This window comes from Melanerpes formicivorus, unplaced genomic scaffold (genome assembly GCF_026170545.1).
Source record: "Melanerpes formicivorus ecotype bairdi unplaced genomic scaffold, bMelFor1.0.p_v2 SCAF_54, whole genome shotgun sequence".
Taxonomy (NCBI): domain Eukaryota; kingdom Metazoa; phylum Chordata; class Aves; order Piciformes; family Picidae; genus Melanerpes; species Melanerpes formicivorus.
Window position 1 is genome coordinate 656,021 of NW_027142406.1, and position 20,062 is coordinate 676,082.

Sequence of the window (20,062 nt, forward strand, 5' to 3'; positions counted from 1 at the left end):
AACACCCCTTAAGTTCCTATCAGGTAATTACTGATGCTTCAGTATTAAATGCATTACACTAGTCAGTAGAAAGAAAGCTGCCCTTTTAAAGTATAAACCTAGAATGTGTGTGTAGTTAGAAAGATTTCTGCCATACAGAAGAGCTAGCTTCTACTAGCCATAAGCTATCTTCCCTTTACTGTATCTAGTCCAAGAATGATCATCTTAAGTATTCCTAAAGAAATGATGGAAAATGGTCTCTTCCTAAAATATTTATGTCAGTCCATCAAAACATGGAAGACTTCCCCTTACCTCTTCTCTCTCTTCACTCCTTTTCTTCTCTCACTGGAAGTTAGACAAAATATGAGACTAGGAAGAGAAAAAGAATGAGTGGTAGAAGGGAAATAAAGGTAAATGTAGTTACAGAAAGAATTAGTTTATGGAGCAGAAATCTATCAAAGAATCAGTAAGCAGAAGTATTAAAAAAACCCAAAACCAAATCAACCATGCTTAGTGATTTTAATTCTTCTATTTACAGAAGTCAACCCCCAAAACTGAAAATTAACTGTCAATCGTTCACGTGTCTAAGTTTACTAAATATCAAACACATAAGAATGCCTATTCATTCCAATGCATCAATTATTTGAGCTGGAGAGTTAAGGAATTGCAAAATACAGACAGTACAGCATACAAAGCAGAGAAAGAGCACTGCTGCTTGGAGAAGTAACCTGGCTACGTAACACTAATGCGTAAATATCACTACAAGATGTAAAATTCCTTCAAACAGAAGTTAAAATATTAAGAAAGCAAATTAAGTAGTTACCCAATAAAATAAATAAATCCTGGCTTTAAGACATTCTAACAGCTGCTTTACTGTAAACATTTTACTCATCTACCACAAAGCAGTAAATACCTGCTGGTTAAACTTACACATAATGCCTCTGACAGGTTTTTCTCCAAGAAAATGTTATTTACACCTATTACCTTAAGTTTATATTTTGAGATGTTTGTTAAGAATAGTAAGTGTTTCTGCAAGTACACGCAGTCCATATTCTGCAAGAATACTCAAGTCATTCCTACAACTTCAAGGGCTAACCATATTTATTTTTTTTATTAAATGTAACAGTGCAGCTCATAGCGATTCAGTCACTGGAAGGTCTAAACTCAAGGCATAATATTGCTCCCAAGAAGCAGTTAGGCTTTTGGGCAGAAAAACACATGGCTACAAACACATAGCAGTACACCTTCCACAATCCAAGTATTTCACTGGTTTCATGACATCAAACAAAATAATTAAAGGGGTTTTATCTGTATTGCTTAATAAGACTTGGCATCTACTCTAATAATTAGATACCTGCTACACAAGAGTTCTTTTGATGCAAAGTCTGACACTTAGGCTAAACAAATTCCTATTTTGACATGTATTCACTTAGGTAAATTCCAAAAACAAGTTCCCCTGTCATCTGTGGCACGTGACTTACATGAATAGCACACCACTGCTTCTACTTTAAATTTGGAAGCTGTTTATAGACATTCACCTAACTGTTATATTAATGCCTAGGAATCTAAACACAAGCAAGTCAGAAAGTTGCACTCCTTCAAACAGAACTTTCTTTCTAGCAATTAGAAAAAATGTTTTTATGTAATTTTAACCACAGATCATTCTGGCTTACATTTCTTAATAACAACTTAGCAATATTTCAATGTCCTCTACTAAGATTTTGGAAGGAAGAGGACAAAAGAGTGAAGGAACAGATAGGAAGGACTATATCATAAACCAGGACAGCCAAAATATACAGAAGTTTAAGATCCAGAGATCTTTCCTACTTTCAAGAAAACAAAAGCCATTTTATTTTCAGTTGCAATTACCTAGCAGAACAGTATTGACTGTGTTACAACATGTAAGATCCCATGCATTTGTAACTTTATACCTTTGTGTTTTCCAAGGAGATCTCAAGATACATTGTTAATTGTAGTAACAAAGATATGAAAGGTGTCACCTTAGAATAAACACAACAAATCCTGCCCAATAATGGGAGTACAAATGAGCTTTTAACTTTCAATACTACTGCCAATAGTACTGGGGAAATGTATACTGGGGGAAAAAAGATGCAGTGCCTTGTATTTGCCTTCCAGTACAGACGTGTTTGTAAAGTAGAGACAGTAGAACATTCAACAGAGAATGAACTTTATAAAAAAACCCACTACAGTCATTCATAAAAATCCTGTGTAATGATAATGAAGAGTAAGATTCCCATCAGGTGTTTCTACTTTCAAGTTAAAAAAACAGAAACACACCACACCAAAACACATTAAAAAAACCACAAACAAACCAACCAAACAACACAACCATGAAAAAGAGCAATTAGCTATATTATTTGGTAAAGCAGCTGAGGGAGGAACCTTGTCCTTATAACCAGCCAAATAACTACTGTACTGTTTATCAGTTGTATATAAAACATTCACATTCCTTTCATTGTTGGAGGATAGGTTTGGAAACTAAATGAGAGATACAATATCTAACTTCCTCAAAAACTGTAAATAAATTGCTGTAATTCTCAGATCTTCGCCTTCATTTTAAGCAGAACCTACTAAAAACATTTTTAATTGCATAAGTTTCTTTAAACCAACAGTTAAAACAGGATTAACTGTCTAGAGCAGGAATATAATCTGGTTTGTGATACTGTTTTAAACATAGCTCCATTATAACCATACTAACTAGGAGTCAGCACCTTTTGTATACTCAAAGCAAGTTAAGAGCATCACTCCCTGTTAAAGTATCTCTAAATCTAGTCAACTAGAAGAGTTAAGAGTGACAAACACCAAACCAATTTCAATAACCAGAGCTCCTCCAAGTAAGATTCAAATCTATGATCCTGAATACTTTTTAAATTATCTTTTTCTAAATACAGGGTATTAATTTCATCATATTCTGTGACTGATGAAATAACCAACAACAGACAACAGATTGTAAGTCCTCCTTCTTAAGCTGTACTATAAAGTATGATAATGCCATTAAAATCTAGTCTTATCATGTTGTCTTTGAACTTAAGTAATTTATTTTTGAGATAAAGATTAAAAAAGTGAATGATTACCTAGACTATGATAGCATAAAACAATAATCAAAACACAAATGCAAACGAGAATCAATTTTTTAAAAGCTTCTATAAACCTGAGGCTATTATAACATCTGAACATCTACACCTACGGAAACGTTAACGTAAAAGTAAATTCTATCTAGGATCAACACTATTTTAGCATTCTCATACTTAGCATGATTTGCAAAACTGCTGGGCCTTTGCAAGTTGTCACCTAAGTTTTACAACACTGCATCTCCATCTAAGCACCGTATGGCTATCATGTGGAAGAAGAAATAGAAGTCTTCAAATAACTATGCAAAACTAATAAATTTTACCTGCATAGGATGCAATACACTTCAATGTAAGACTTCATTTCTGCTTTTCAAACATTTAACTTGAGTACACACTGATTTACCACAGTTCATAGCAAACATTTTTATTTAAAAAAACAGAGGCATGTAAGTCAGGCACATACAAAGTAGGTATTTTAAACAATCTATGTATTTTTTACATACAATTGCCTTCAAAAATTTACAGATTATCTCAATTAAGATTTTCTATCAACCAGAGGCACTTAAAATCTTATCCATTAATAACACATTAAGATTTGCAGGAGGAAATAAAAGTAATCTCAATACCTCCTAGCAAGTACATGAAACTTTGACGCAGTTTCTTTTAAATAACTTGTTTGTTATGCCTTAAAGGTAGCCAGAGCTTTGTCTTTGAACACAACAGATCTTTTTTTTGCAGTATGAAGGTCAGGAGCAGAATATGGGCTCCTCAAAGAGATTAGGCTAACTTTTATTACTAAGAAAATATGAACACTGATGTAGTTTGAAATACTCATCTTGCACCATTCAAAAGCCTGCTACAATTAACATTTTAAATAATCCATAATTTGTAAGAATAAAAAAAACGTTTTAATACACATTCCACATATACTGCAACTTTTTTCTAAAGATGCCTTAAGTTTTATTCTTAGCAATAAATCAAAACTAATATTTGCACAGTGGAAACATTTAAACACGGTACTTGTTCCAAAAACACTGCACCAAAATTTGCTTTTGAGAGATTCACAAATGCTCGTTTGTATGGAAGTCACCAGGCCAATAACACAGAGTTCTTCAGGATCTCTCCAGAAGACTGAATTGTTTTTTGTCATTATCAAACTACATCCTCCCCATTCAAATTTGTTAGAATGTTACAGGAAAATGACAAAATACTTTCACTTAGCCTTAATTTACATTAATCTGTTTAGAGTAATGGCACGATCCCACAATTACATACACCACTCCCTAAGTAAGTCCTACAACAACTCCTTACTAAAATTAATATTAACAAAATTGAGGTTGTCCTTAAATCAAACTGAGATCAGTTCTAGAGAGACAATTCAGCCTTTGGTGTGACGCTGATTTCTGTTGCTTTCCGACAGAGTATTAACAGCTGTGCACAATGAAACTATATCAAAGCTAAAACGGAACTCCTACAAGTAATCTGGATTTTCGTGCTAAGAGAAATTTTCCCTATAGTCTGTCAGCTCCCCTCTGAAATTTCCCAGATGGCAAAAAAGTTCACTCAAAAGTCTAACTTGAAGATACATAAACTATTTTAGAACTACACTCTGTACTATTTGTTACAGTATGTTTGTGGATCAGAAGAATTTACTGCAAAAATAAAGTTGTATTTCAAACCTTCCCTCTTTTCAATAATTTTTTATTCATTTGGAGAGTATTTAATTGTGTACAAATATAGTGTGTGACAGATGAACATCAATGGATTTTTTGAAAAGGTAGAATTTCCTCTGCAATATTGGTAGTTTAAACCAAACTGAAGATCTGTTTTTACAAATGGAGAAATTGAGTCACAAAGGCAAACTGACTCACTAGAACTTAAGACATGAAAACTGGAAGATTTCAAAATTCCCAAGAGGCTCTTAGTGCATACAATTAACAATACATAAGACACTGCAAAATCTGAGTACGAGTATTTCCATCTCTGGGTTTATTTCAATCCCTTTAATAAAGTGTACATTTTCTTTTAATCTTGAATCAGATGTCTGCTTGAGAACATGACTGAAGCCATGAAGTTAAGACTAAGAGCTGCGTAACCCTCTATGTCATAATGTTAAAAAAATTATTCATGAGATCAGCTTTAAACCTATGAAGAGGAAAGAAAATGTCAAAGAGTTTCCAAGAAGTCCATATACACACTCTTCCGAATATTTTTCATGTATTTTTTAATAAACAGAGTAAGATGTGCTTTATTAAAAAAACCCACCACGACCAAATCTATATAAATAAGGAAGGTATGATGGGAGCGTGCATTACTGGACTATTAACGCATGACTTGGTGGTTGAAATCACTCAGCCTTTGGCCTCAAAACACACAAAAGGCACACATTATCAACACTCTACAAGTCTTACTATTTTATTGTCCAACTTAGGTATACCTTAAACCACACATCAGTGATTCTAAATGGTACCTAAATTAACATTTTTTTAGAGACTGATACAGTTTTGCCATTTATGATTGTCTAAATCCAGAAGGTTCCAAAGCTGTACTAGGATAGGAATTCAACCTCATTAAACCAAAGACAAGATTAAATACAGGTATACCAAAACAAATCATTTTAGTATTTTGTCACTGTTGTTTAAAACGTATTGTTTGCAGCCTCCTGTTTGCATCAGAGCACACTACACCAACTACCAAAAAATAAATCCTTGTGACCTCCCTTCCCCCCACCCGAACATATTTATAGTGGTGATACGAAAAGGTTCATATTTCATTTAGGAAAAAACTTAGAGGATAGGAACTGCACTGTCCACTAGAATTTGCATGTGTATTACCACAGATAAAATTTATACAATACACAAAATAAATTGAGGAATAAAATATAATACCAAGATTATATGGTGGCATCAGAAATTCCATGTCTTAATAAAGTAACAGGTTATAATCTCACATGCATTATTTCTGTAAGTATTACATTATTTCCATATTCTCAAACTATGAGTACATGCAATTACTACCCTGATAGCCAGCAAAGGTGTCTCCTAGAAGGTGAACTTTCACAAATGTGATTCCACAAAGAATTTAGTTGACTTTCAGTGATCTTAATCCACTGCTTTTATAAATACTACTACTATTATGTCGTTAAGATGGACAGATGTACGGTATCCACTCCAAACGCGAGTGTTTTTTCCAATTATTAAACCAACATACACATTACGTTACAAGCAACCTATACACACCCCTCAAAGAAGCTGCTCGAGTGTGCTGCCTCTTTCTACCCCCCTTTTCCCTGACAAGAGTGGTCTCGTTCACTTGCCTTTCACAGATATAACCAATAAAATTAATCAGCTGGAACACAGCATTTTTAAATCGCAGTAAAGTCAAGAGATGTTTTGTACGTTATTTGAAGGGAAGTCTTTTCATTTAAACATAATGAGACTCTAATATGCTGCAGACAAACGCACTGCATGGGGTGTGGAGGACCCGAGCTGATTAGATTACCACAACATCAGCCCGAGGCCGCCATTTTTAGAATCTCTAAAGGACAAAAGAGGGAAATTAAAAAATTTGCTCCACATTTTTTGGAAAGTAACTTTAAAAGTAGAGTCATTATAATCAATTAATCATGCATTGTCAGAACAGACATAGAGATCTCTTTCTTTTCTCTGATCTGAGCCTCGAGTAACATAAACGCTTCGTTATTATTCCTTTAAGGTGTAAATAAACAGATTAAAACATTCCTAAATCTAGATGCAGCACTGAAGTCTTGCTTTTAACGACACGTAGTATGTACCGTTTTAGGGACCTCAGGGCGTTTAGCCACGGCACATTCCCTAATGGCTGAGTATGTGGGAATACTGGACCTTCACAATCAGCCTATATTATGTTTCTCTACCCTATTTAGTACTACACAGTGAATCGTTTGTTTCTCCACCCCTATGTATGCAGCAATAGGGTCTACCTCAGCAACATGTATTTCTTTAAAGAAGAAAACTAAAGTAAAACGAATGCTGGCTGCAGAGACTAAATCGAGAAAGGGATGCACCAGTATATAACTACTTACACCCTCAAGAAAGGGGGTGGAGAGAACGATCCCCTTTTAAATTGGCACAGAAACTCTCGAGGACTGCTTTCCGTTTGTCCAGGTTACACCACGAAGCGGAGACATTAGCAGGGAGGGAGGAAAGGAGGCGGGGGTGTGGAAGGCAGAAAGATTAGGCCTATAACGAGCCATTTTAGTACCACAAAGCAAAAATATACAGGATGGAGGAAGAGAATAGGTTTCCCCAATCTTGATAAAGCTCGATACGCAGTCCAAATAACACAAAAAGCCATGCCGAAAATCACCAGCCTAGGAAAGCCTACGTTGTCACATAATCCCCACTTCTGATTCTTTTTCCAAGCATAATGCATAAATCTGGCATAACTGCCAAAAAATTCTCCTCGGCTCCTCCAGTTACAGTAACCCGCCATATTCACAAGACACAGCGACAGCCTGCCATTTTTAACCAAACCCCACAACACGGGAAGCAATTTTAAGGTAACTTAATCACAATCCAAACAGATCTCAAGGTGGTAAAGAGTTATACTCGCACTGAGAGCAAGGAAACGTTCCAGTTGCATTTCACTCCCTTTTTGCCACCCTCCCGTCCCCTAAACACCCACAGCAGAATACGCTGGTAATAACCAAAGACTCACCTGTAATGGTCACAGGCCAGGCAGCAGGAACCCTCAGCTGAGCCCCTTCTCTATCCTAACAATGCAAAAGCCCTATTACAGATATCCCTACCCTAGGGCAGGACTCAACCCTCAGCAGGCTCTAGGGAAAGAAAGGGGAAAGAAAGGGAAAGAAGGGGAAAGAAGGGGAAATATAGGGAAAGGCAGGGAAAGAAAGGGGAATGGAGCCCCCCCCTCCCCCCAAACCTAGGTCAATGCGCAGAACCGTACAGGGACCAGCTTAGAAGCGCCTCTGCCTTGGGACCTGTGTACAAACCCCACTGCCGCCGCGCTGCTGCTCCCGTGTCTCCCTCCTTTCAGCCTCCTACGCTCCCTTCTATGTCACTGCCTCTCTCTGGGAAAATGGCGTCCGCTCTCCCCTCCCTCCCACTGCACGGGGCTCACCCGCCTCGCCTGGCAGGGGCAGGGTTACCAAGGCGAAGCCAAACAGCCGCCATTTTGCTTATGGGCTACGAGTGCAATCTGCGCCTGACGAACCCTCAGTGTCCATTTTGCAACAGCGTTTTGCACGTTACGCTAAACGTCTCGATCTGGGCGCGGCCGAGACACCAGACTGCAGCAGGGGCTGAGCACAGGGGCTGTGAAGGTGTGCGGAGGGAAGTAGGGCAGCAGAGGAGGGGCGGCCGCAGCTGGGGCTGGTACCGGGGGCGATCCGCAGCCCCGGAGGCTCAGACCGCGGGGGAGGGGCAGGGGTTCCATCCCAGGCTGTTGTGGGACCGAGCGAGGGCGGAAGGATGTCTGACTCAGAACTGCATCCTCTGAGGCACGCCAAAGCCTCCCTTTCGGCTGCTTTTCTCACCCCCCATTCCCCTCTTCCCCCCCCCGCTCCCGTCACTGTCGTAGTTACTTTCACCATAACTATTCTTTATGAATCGCAACCTGAGGAGCAAATTTTCGTCAGGAAGTACGCGAAAAGCCAGGCAGACATGCCAAATCTCACACAGGCAACTTACTTGAGGGGCGGGAAAGAGGGAGACGAGAAAAGGAATGGAGCGGGACCTTCGAGACCGGTGATGGGGGGCGGTGGGGGAGGTTGACTGAATCTTTTCTGTTAATAAAGCACTTTAGACTGAGGCGTTTAAGTTTTATATATAAGGCAAGTGGGAAAGAGCTGCTTTTTTGAAAGCGAGTAGCACAGCGTAAGCCGAAGGCGTTTCTTTTCAGTAGGGAACGAGAACAAGCCTCATTTTCCCTTTAGGGACCGCACTTGGTGAGTAGGTGTAGTCTGCGAGAGCAGGCGGCTCGCTTAGCGTCTCAGGACGGACGCAGCTTACACCATTCGTGCCGGGCTCCTTTTCCTTTCACCATATGCTCTCCCAGCTCTTCTGCCCGCACACCGCCCTGCCTGCCCTGCCTCCCGTGCCCGGCTTCAGCCCCTGCAGCGATACAGCTCATGGAGGCAGGAGAGGCGGTGGCTGGGGTTTCATTCGACGCCCACCAGGGGCTGAGCGAGCCTACTTCAGTGCGCAAACTCGGGACACCAGATAAAAAGCTGGGCTGGCAGCTCTTACTTTGCCTCGATGGAGCCGCCACAATCGAGTGACTGGAGAAGCAGTTAGCAGCACCGCCATAGACTAGCGTACCCCACACACACCTTGAGCAGAGTTTGAGGCTCTAAACAACTGCTGCTGCGGCAGGAGGGAGCCAAGGTGAAAGGATCTGCTAGCTGGTTGGATGCAGAGGAGGCGGCTGTAATGGGACATTGACTCTGAGGGAGGAGGGGGGCGATTAAACGTCTTGTGACCATGGCGGAGTCTATGGGTATTTTTTCCTGTCTTAACTTTTCCTGTCCGTGTGTCTCTTGTTTCTCTTTTTCTCTGTAGGGTGCTTGGCTGGGGCTGCTCGCTCGGGTTCTGCCTGTTGCGCGAAATGGCGGCTGGCGTCTTGGTGGGTTTGGTTGTCGGGGGTTTTCCTTTCTTTTTTTTTTTTTTTTTTTTTGTGTGTGTATGTAGGCTGTGTGGGGGTTTTTGTTTATTTATTTGTTGTTTTGGGTTGTTTTTTTTTGTGTGTGGTGGTGGTGGAAGATTTTTTTTTTTTTCCCCCTTTCTCTTCTCTTTCCCTCCCCCACTTGTCCCTTGGCTGCGACTCCGCAGTGAACCGCGGCGGAGACGGGAGTCGAGGGGGGAGGGAGCTGTGCCGGAGCCAATAGCCAGGGCGACTGGAATAGCTCGGCACACCCTGATTGGCTGGCGCTGACATCATCCTGCAGTAGGGGTAACTGAAGCTGGGCAGGGTTCGGGAACTGACGCGGGAGGCTGATGCAAAAGGAGAAAATGGGCGCCATGATTCCGGGGCGAGGGAACCCTGGAGAGCTGAAGCTAAGGAAAGCAGGACTAGGCCTTGGCTTCTCTTCTCCAAACAGTGCTGGGGCTGTAAGGAGAGGAGCCGGGAAAGACGGGAGCAACTCGTGTCTGCTTTTGTAACTGCGTCAGAACAAGATGGCGCAGGGTGTCCCTGGAGAGGGAAAGGAGTTGCACGTCCGCTGAAGGTCATGTGACCGCGTTGCATTCTTGTGGGGTTTGGCTGCGGACCAAACTGGCTGAAGTGGGGGCGGCCCTGGAGAGTCCGTGTTTCCCTCTCCCTGCACAATGCCGTCGGTGCTGCCTTGGTTCGCATTTCCCGTCACACATTAACCTTAATGCGCAAGGGCGTAGCTGCCGCGGAGGAAGGTTCTCGTTTGTCTCTTCCTTCTCCACCCTTCTCCAGGGTGTAGCTGCTCTGTAGGGAAGCGTTCCATTCCGCCCCCTCTCTGTAAGCCTTCACCCACTGCAAGGGAAAGTTACCCTTTGGCGTCTACTTGCTCCGCCCAAGCGTGGGAGCAGGCGGTGCGCGGCTGCCGCGCTCGGCCTGCCGGCGGCCGGCTATGCTTAAGTAAATGCCACTAGCTGTTGATCGGCTGCCATTTTCTCGTGTGCGAGAGCTCGTTCATCTGTACGTTAGGTTCCCCGGAATCAGAATCGTCCATAGTGACTTCCTGGAAAAAGTCGTTTCAAGTGATGTTTAAATGACTTCATTAAAACAGCCGAGGAAAATTGACAGGCTACGCCGAGCTCTTCTGATGAGGAGGTCATCGTGTTGGCACCGTGGCTTTGCTTACGGGCACGGGGTGGGGGGCCTGAGGGAAAATCTGCAAGCTAAGAGTGACTTCATTCTGTTTGAGTAGAACGTCGGTATGGAAAAACCGAATCGATATTCCTTTATTTGTATGTTGGGTCCTGTTGTAGGAGTTGAGCAGCGCTTCCGTGGGGTACTGTGTGCATTACAACATCAGGGTGCAGATGGCCTGCATCTTTAACTCGGGGATTTCAGTCTACACTCAGTGCAAATGGAAAACTATGGTATGCAAATATCGTGCAGATGCCTGGTGCCTTGTTTTCCGAGGTTCATAGGAAAAGGAACTTGTCACACTGGTCTGGGTAGCCTTGGAAGCTCAGCAGATACGTTTTCCTGGCTCTTTGAGGGCATTATTTCAGTGTTCTGATAGCGTGAGAAACATGTTTTCCCATCCCAACACCTTTAAGGAACAGAACTCGTGTTGGTGTGTGAGTGGGATTCTCATGTTTTCAGAGCAATTCGATGCTACATGTCTTACATAAAAAGGGGTAAATTCAGCCTCTGCATCTAATCCAATTAACAAATTAACATTTAAAGTTGCTGATGTTTGAAAGGTGGTGGTCCGTTCCATTTAAAAGTATTTCATAGCACTTTCTCTGTTCTTAGTCTGTTCTCAGGTAACTGATTTGTTTTGGGTTTTTTTTTAACACCCCTTCCCCTGCAGTAGTAAACCTGGTGGGGGATAAAGCTAGAATATTTGTGTGTTACATGAAAACTACTGGAATGGAAGAAGCTGAGTATATGACTAATATAGAAGACTGCTGTTTAATAAATGCTGTTTTAAGACATGTTACATAAGTAGTATGGTGAGGTGGAGTCTAGTTACATAAGAATTGACTGGGGACTGGGTAGCTACTATAAGTAGTCTGTATTAGTTGCAGAAACAGCCTGCAGGCCACCTCTTGTCAGGGGAGGGGTAGAAGAACGGACTTGGAATTATCTCATAGTACTACATTTTCCCTTGTAGATTACATACAGAATACCAGGAATAAAATGGGGGAGACAGTAATTCAGGATGATGCAGCATGAAGTTCTCAAAAGTTTGAAGTCCTGTTTGAGCCTAGCACTTAGTTTATAAGCTCTATTTTCTGAAAGAACACATGCTCCCCATTGTTTTGTTGCTGGTTTGTTTGTGTTGTTTTTTGTTTGGTTTGTTTGTTTTTTTTTTAAGCTGAGCGTACCGACCAATTTTGTTCTACGCAAAATACTATGGAGAGCAGAATGCCACAGTCCTAGAGGTGGTGATCCTTCTGTTTGGTGGTGTATTGTTTTTTTTTGGTTGTTTGGGTGTTTGTTGTGGGTTTGTTTGTTTGTTTTGGTGGTTGTGGGGTTTTTTGTTTTGTTGGTTTGGGTTTGTTTGCTTGTTTTTAAATAAAAAGTTTACTGGAAATGATGTTATGAAGTGGCAGTTCGTTTGACCAAATATTAAGTGACTATGTTACTAATACTTTTTGTGTAGGCATAGTATGATACAAGGTAAATAAATACTCCCTTTGTAATGGAAGCATCTAGAGTGGCTTTCAGTACAATGATTCTTTTGATACCAAATTGTTTTATTTGGGATCCAGTGTTGTGAATGTGTCCTGGCAGATGTGTTAAATTAACAATATTTGAACTGAAGTTGAGGGAAAAACACAGATCTGTTTTATTAGTACTTACATTTAGACATGCATTCAGTAATTACAAAATAGGGAATGTTAATGTTGAGGTAGCTGATGTAGAATACCTGGAAATCAAACTCTCAGCTATGGCAGCTGGAGCTTCCATTCTTAAAGCACTTTTGTAGGTTGCTCATGTTAAATCAAAAAGTGAACTACTTCCAAAGTTCTCTCTGTAACTGGTAGTTTATTGCTACAGTACTGAGTTGAGGTGTTGCTATGGTTTTATGAAGCTATAGAAATCAAGGCTAGTTTTAATGAGCTCATAATACTTTTTTGCTTATTTCAAGGTTGTTTTGTTAGCTGTTCTCAGGGAAGCTTCAAAGGAGGAGTAGCTTCAGCAGTGTTGCAGTGCAATCTGAAAACAGCATCTGATGCCTTTGGAATTACTTCTGCTGCAGCAGATGAGTGAAAAACCAACTGTGCATACTACTTTGAAACTGAAACCTCAGGGGAGGGGATATGCCCAAAGGCCAGTCTGATGCAAGCTTTATCTTAATGTGAAGGGAAGGAAAGGAGCTGTAGAAGGCAGCTAGGTAAAAACAGGCATGTAGCTTGCGTTTATGGGAGCCTACTAGGAAGAGAAACTTTTTTTTTTCAATGAGGCTATTTCAATTGGCTGGATGTTCTCCAGCAGTCAGAGTTGCGGTTCTAGCTTGCCATGGCAGCTTGTCTGTGCATGTATGTGTGGTCCGTGCCTTTGTTAAGACCTGTTAAACAGTGTTGTTTGCCCTTAACCTTACAAAGGAACTGACAGGAGTTCAAGGGTGTTTGGGGGAGAGAGAGAGAGACAAGCAGTGTAATAGATCTGGCTTATTCATTAATGCCATAGTTCAAACAGTTGAAGCGGTGCTCATGCTGAAAGATGATCCTGCACTTTCCCCAGCTGTTTGCTCATGCTTCTCCACCACCCCTTTTTCTGATGGGGCAAGTGATCGCGTGGGAAGTAGAACAATGTATCTAGCATAAGCCTAATGTGATGGATGGTTTATTAAGGTGAACGTTCATTGCATGTCTTCACAAGTGCTTCTGCTTCAACAGAAGTAGGAAGAAGCAGTTAGAGGGAATACAGAGGTATATGTGTTTAACTTTTAGTGATGTGGGTTTTTTTTCTTAGCAGAGAAGCAGTTCTTAGAGCATTTTGAAAGGCAGCTTGGAAAGGCACTTGGCTGCTATGGCCAGGATCTCTGCTTAAAGAGTCAAGCAGAAATCAAAACTTTTAATTAGGAGTATGTAAAGCACTGCTAGACTGACCTGCAGTTCTAGACGGCAAGATCTACACCACCGAGTTCTTCTTAACTGTAGCCACTTGTTTGCAGGATTTTGCACGTAAGGAGGTGATTGTTTTATAACACTGTAAAACTTGAAATAGTTGTGATTCTCCCAGAAATGGCTGATAACCTAATGGCTGGAAAATTCAGTGATGAATTATTTGGACTGGATGAGTTCTGAACTGACTTTTTTTTAACGTGATACCTGTGGCTTACAGTAGTCTCTAGCCCAATGAATATGCATTATTTGCATGTAGTAGAGCAGGTCTAGTGACTTCTGTTTATCCACCTGGATGTGGAAGGACTGTGTTCCACACTTGAAACAGCAGCAGGACAGGGCAGGAGTGTCCTTTCAAAAAAACACTTCAGGCTTCGTGGTGTGAACTTTTCTGAGAAAGTTGAGAGTAGTAAAGCCTTTCTTTGGAAGGAAAACAAGTCACTGGCTGCTTCTACAGTTCTTAACAGTTGAGTTCCTCCCTGAAAGGAGCAAGTTTAGAGCTGTTGTGTGGCATGCTAATCCCAGGATTAGTGGGAATTTGCACCAAGTCCAGCTCAGTGGTATGACCTTTGGGTAGTGAAGTAGGACAGTGGTTTGTTTATTTTCTCCTTGTTATTTGAAGTGGACTCTTTCTCATGAACTGGTTGCTTGGGAGAGCAGTATTAAGCTTTGTGTAGTTACTGCCATAAGTTAGGCAGTGCTCTGACTCCACTGGCTGTGAAGCCCTGTCAGTAACACTTTTTTTGAAGATGTTGAAAATAACCAGCAATTGTGTGGTTTCTCGGTGCTAGGAATCAGGCAGTGGTAGTACACTGGGTGGTTCTTGAGCATCACGAGGAAGAAACTGGGAAAATACTGCCATGTGCTGTAACCTGGGCTGTGCCAGGCAGGAAGCTACTGAACTGCAGCTCCAGCTTCCCAAAGGTGTAGCTCAGAGGTGGTCCTGTCACAGAGAAAACAGGAGTTTGTGTTGCCGGTAAGCTTGGAAACCAGTTCAGCTGTTGTATTTGTGAAGTCATTAAGTGTTTGACAAAAGAGGATCCTTGTCTTTTCTGAAACTTCCTACTGTGACTTTTTCTGGAGGGAGCTTTATAATAGGGCTTAAATTTCTTGCACTCCAGTGGTCAGATACAGAACCACTGTGTGGTAGCTTGTCAGTGATGTGCAGGCATGCAGTAGTTCTTACCTAGAAGTAGAAATGCAGCTTGGATGTAGCAGTACTTCATGTCACTTCAGAGGCTTAGCCTTTGAAGACAGCAGTAGTCCTTACCCAGTGTGGCCTAGGATTCAAACAGGTTCAGATGTATGGAAGCTTGACACCAAAGTGGTATACCCAGAATGGGTAGCTTTCTGGCATTCACTGTAAATCCAGTGGCCTGGCGACTAATGAAGCTTTGTATTGCTGGAGTTCAAATCTTAGTGTTGTGTGTATAGATCTTTGCATAGAAGCTTCATCCAGTGTTTCATAGTGTTGCGTAGCAGCTTCATCTACAAGTGCTGTTGACCAACCAAACATCCAAAACTACCTTTTGTGGCTTACCTGGAGCGTGTCAAAACTAGTGGGGAGGGAAAAAGAGGAGCTTGAGCTGAAGAGACAATTTTATTAGTGCAGTCAAAGCAATCCCTTTAAGAGACTGAGACAGCTGGTCATGAAATTGAAATAATAGGCTAGTCTCTAGCCTAAGAGGTCTTCTACCAGCTTTATTTCCTGATAAGTGCTGAACTGTGCAATGTTCTGCTTAATTTTGGGTCATGGTGTTTGTTGGGCTGATGATCGATTGCTGATCGATTGCTCAATGTAGTCTTACCTGCTGAGAGCAGGGTAAGTTGTCTCTAAAACTCCATCCAGAAGACCTATTTACCTTCTAATTAGAGCATATTATTTTTAATGTCACCGTCACAACTATCCTAATTTAGAAGAGTACTCGCCTCAAAACGAAGCTGCTGCTTTTTTCAGGGTGGTGCTACACTTTGAATTAATCTCCAAACCTGTGCTCCCATTACCCCAGTATTCATATACTAGAGCAAGCTCATAAGCTTTTAAAGGCATGTTGGATGGTCGTCAGCTCCTATTTTTAAACTGTTTCCAAGAAACACTACTGTGTTCTAATCTCTGCACGAGTATAGGAAAGGCTATACTTCATGTAGAAGCCACAGTGGCTGGGCTCAGCTAACAGCCGTTTTTGAACTTGAGTGTGTCCTCTTCTGAGATAATCGAATCTGCACTGACTTGATGGGGAGGGGAAATGACAACAAGAGGAAATGGTGACTGGGGGGTGTTAAGTCCTTGACTGTAACTAGCTATAATAAAAAATACAGGTCTGTGGTGTGACAGACTAGCCAAATGTGAATAGGTTAGTGAATCTGCTTTGTTATTCTTAATGGAATACAAGGTGAGTTGAGAGCTGGAAAGCTTAAAATGGTATCTCTCCTGTTGAATATAGTGGCTTTGCTTAGTAACCTGCTACTGATTTGCAATAATTAATTTACTACAGTTGTGTGATACTACTCTAAACCACCCTTAAATTTCCACTAACATTAGGAAATTGCATGAAATTGGGTTCTGTATGCAAGTAGGAGTAGTATTTTAAGGATTTATTTTTTTCCTCCCTGTGTCCAATATCTTCTGCTTCAGGCTAGTGTTGAAATACAAACACTGACTATGGGTGTTAACACACTTGCTGTACTAAGGAGTGAATTCTGAAATAGAAGGACAGCTTTGGAGAATATATATTGTGTTGTTTTGAGCAAAAATAAAGAATAGTGATGAAGCACTTAGACTTGGTTTTGTTTGTCTCTTTAAACTGACAGGCAAAGATATATTTCAAATGAGACTAAGTACAATAATACCATGCTGCTGAAAGATTCATTACACAGTGCAATATCAACATAGCAAGTTCTACATGTCTTATGGGTCTTCCAAAAGACTCCTCAAATGCTAGTATAGAACTAATTGATGGCAGGGGGCGGGGAGGGAAATACTTGCTTTGGAAGTACAGCTGTTAGCTACGTTGGTTTGTCCTATTTCAGTGCTACAACTATGTCATCCCATTCCCATTTAAGTAAACTATTATTAGCAGACATCAATGAGATGAGCAGCTATAGAAGTTGTGTATTGTAGGCCAAGTGTTAGTGCTTATATGAAGGAAAACCTATCATTGGACCTGTTCTAATCTCATCCTACAGTTAATAAACCAAAGTCATCTCTTTGGAAGGTATGGTACCTTCTGCACTTAATCTCCTGTTCAAGTGTCTTTGCTTAAACATGCCCTTTAATTTCAGTAATACAGCAGTGCTGCCAGTTCTAGAAACATTTTCTTACTTCAAAAAACTCCCTCAGCTCCACACGCTTCAACCTAGCAAAAATACGCATGTATGTGAGCCCACTTCAGGTCAGTGGCTCTGCCTTACCTCGTTGATCAGAACTATAGGCTTGTGCTTCAGATTTCTTGTATGACTAATCATCATAACCTTTCAATGTATTTTGTAGATGTCACATCACAAGTAAGCAGGGTTTGGGCTAGCTACAAATGCTCCTATCCTGTAGCTGGAAGGTAGTTTCACATGTCTGTAGATGCATAAAACATGCATTTATTTTTTTTTTTCCTGTAGACAGCTTGAAAATTTAAGTGTCTTGCTCTGGATACTGGCTCCTTTAGTGTTGAGCACCAATTGTATACTGATGGCACTCAGTACAAGTAAACTGTACATCCTGGTTTACACTTAATATGTAATCCTAAACATCTGTTGCATCTTGCTACAAATAGCATGAACAGCTGTTCAGAAGCCATTCTATATTTAAAATCTAGTGCCTTTAAAGGATATCTGAAGTAATGGTTAAAAATAGGTACTGGATTTTTGGCACATGTTGCAACAATGCACATTGTTGTGGTATTGGTACTGTTTCTGCATCAACAGTCTATGATAGGTGGACCACTAGATGGATAAAGAACTGGCTTGATGGCCAAAGAGTGGCTGTCAATGGCTCCATGTCCCAGTGGATGCCAGTGACAAGCGGAGTCCCTCAGGGATCAGTCCTGGGACCTGTCTTGTTCAACATCTTTGTGGGTGCCATGGACAGTGGCATTGATTGCACCCTCAGCAAGTTTGCTGATGACACCAAGCTGTGTGGTGCAGCAGACACGCTGGAGGGAAGGGAGGCTATCCAGAGGGACCTTGACAGGCTGGAGAGGTGGGCACAAGCCAGCTTCATGAGGTTCAACAAGAGCAAGTGCAGGGTCCTGCATCTGGGTCAAGACAATCCCAGGCACAAACCCAGGCTGGGCAGGGACTGGCTGGAAAGCAGCCCTGAGGAGAGAGACTTGGGAGTGCTGGTGGAGGAGAGGCTCAACATGAGCTCTCAATGTGCACTTGCAGCCCAGAAAGCCAATCAGATCCTGGGCTGCATCAAGAGAAGTGTGGCCAGCAGGTCAAAGGAGGTGATTCTCCCCCTCTGCTCAGCTCTGGTGAGACCCCACCTGGAGTACTGTGTCCAGTTCTGGAGCCCCTATTACAAGAGGGATGTGGAGGTGCTGGAATGTGTCCAGAGAAGGGCCATGAGGATGAGCAGAGGGCTGGAGCACCTCTCCTATGAGGACAGACTGAAGGAGTTGGGGCTGTTCAGTCTGGAGAAGAGAAGGCTCTGAGATGACCTAATTGTGGCCTTCCAGTATCTGAAGGGGGCCTGCAAGAAGGCTGGGGAGGGACTTCTCAGGATCTCAGGTAGTGATAGGACTAGGGGGAATGGAATGAAGCTGGAGGTGGGGAGATTCAGGCTGGATGTGAGGAGGAAGTTCTTCCCCATGAGAGTGGTGAAGCCCTGGAATGTGTTGTCCAGGGAGGTGGTTGAGGCCCCATCCCTGGAGGTGTTTAAAAGCAGGCTAGATGAGGCTCTGGGCAGCCTGATCTAGAGTAGGGTGTCTCTGCCCATGGCAGGGGGTTTGGAACTAGATGATTCTTGTGGTCCCTTCCAACCCTGACTGATACTATACTATGATACTATAGTCATAGACCATCAAACAACAAACAAACTGAATTGGGTGTCCAAAAAGGTAGATCAAATTTTCATTTTTCTTTGTGCCTTTCTAAGGTTTTTTAGTCAAATCTGAATTTTGGATATGCTCAGTTGGCACTGGAGTGAAAGATTTCTCTGCTTAGAAATACATTTGCTATAGCTCATAACCAGAAATCTTGTTCTACTTGTTGTACCACTATAATGAGATGTTTCATTAAACCCATTTGCTTTTTCCTTTACACATGTCCAACATGTTAATTTTTTGGTGTCTTTTGGAAACTCTCTCAGTATCAGATACTCAATGCTCAACTCTAAATGCTCATGGCCTTTCTGACTGGCAGGAAAGAACCCAGGTACTAAATACATTCATCTGTAAACAATCTTCACAACATATACCCATGATAAACTTAGTCTGTTTAAAGGAACTGGTCTACAGTATGTGAGCTAAACCAGTCAAAACATGAAATACCAATAGCTGTGAATGTCTATTACTACAATCAGAGGTGACCAAAGGGAGGATGATGGAGGCTTCTGGAAGTAACTGCAGCTCCTTGTGGGGGGGAGGAATGAAAGAATAGATGGGTTGAAGCAAAGGTATAATCTTCCTTGTGTTAACCAAAGAATAGTTACTGGAAAGGTAGTCTTATCAGCATTTGTGGGTTTTCTAAGCTGCTCATTTAAAGTTTTAAAAGCCTGAATTGAATACATCATCATTAAGAGATTCTGCCCATAACTGCAGTGAAGTATGAACTAAAAGAAGGAAAACTTGACTGAAATCTTTCAGTTGGAAAACAAGCAGGCCTAACATTCTTGAACAGCATACAACTGAAGTAGCTCAAAGCTATGTCTAGAGTAGATCGCATAAATTAGGAAAACAGAGGTATTGTATGCAGCTGTGGAATTTGGAAAGACCAGTTTACAAGGGGATCTTCTGCATTTGAGTAACAACCCTGTTTCAAGTAGTCGTGCTGTGTACTGTATCACATGATTGCTAGCTGTTGTGCAACAGGAAAGCTTGACTTTTTTCCAATTCATCTTGTGGAGGGACATGTATTTAACTATAACTTCCTTCCTGCTGGGAACTTATATCTGAGCTATTACGAATTTCTGGCTCTGAGTGAAATTTGAGTAAGTTTTGGAGTCTTTGGGTGAAGGTGGCCATTCAACAATTGTTTCCTTACCTGCCTTTCTGGGTGGGG

At 41.5% G+C, this 20,062-nt stretch overlaps 2 protein-coding genes across 2 annotated transcripts in view; one reads left to right on the forward strand and one right to left on the reverse strand.

Moving 5' to 3' along the window:
• Positions 1-8,144, reverse strand: part of KMT2E (lysine methyltransferase 2E (inactive)) — a 60,366-nt gene extending 52,222 nt beyond the window's left edge. Inside the window, 1 exon segment of the mRNA XM_068160888.1 lies at positions 7,770-8,144. The gene's annotated coding sequence lies outside the window, so the exon portion shown is untranslated.
• LOC137452470 (uncharacterized) overlaps positions 8,021-20,062 on the forward strand; it is a 63,757-nt gene continuing 51,715 nt past the window's right edge. Inside the window, exons 1-2 of the mRNA XM_068160894.1 lie at positions 8,021-8,394; positions 9,632-9,695. Coding sequence (XP_068016995.1) covers positions 8,127-8,394; positions 9,632-9,695 — 332 coding nt within the window. The 5' untranslated portion in view covers positions 8,021-8,126. The remainder of the gene's footprint in view (positions 8,395-9,631; positions 9,696-20,062) is intronic.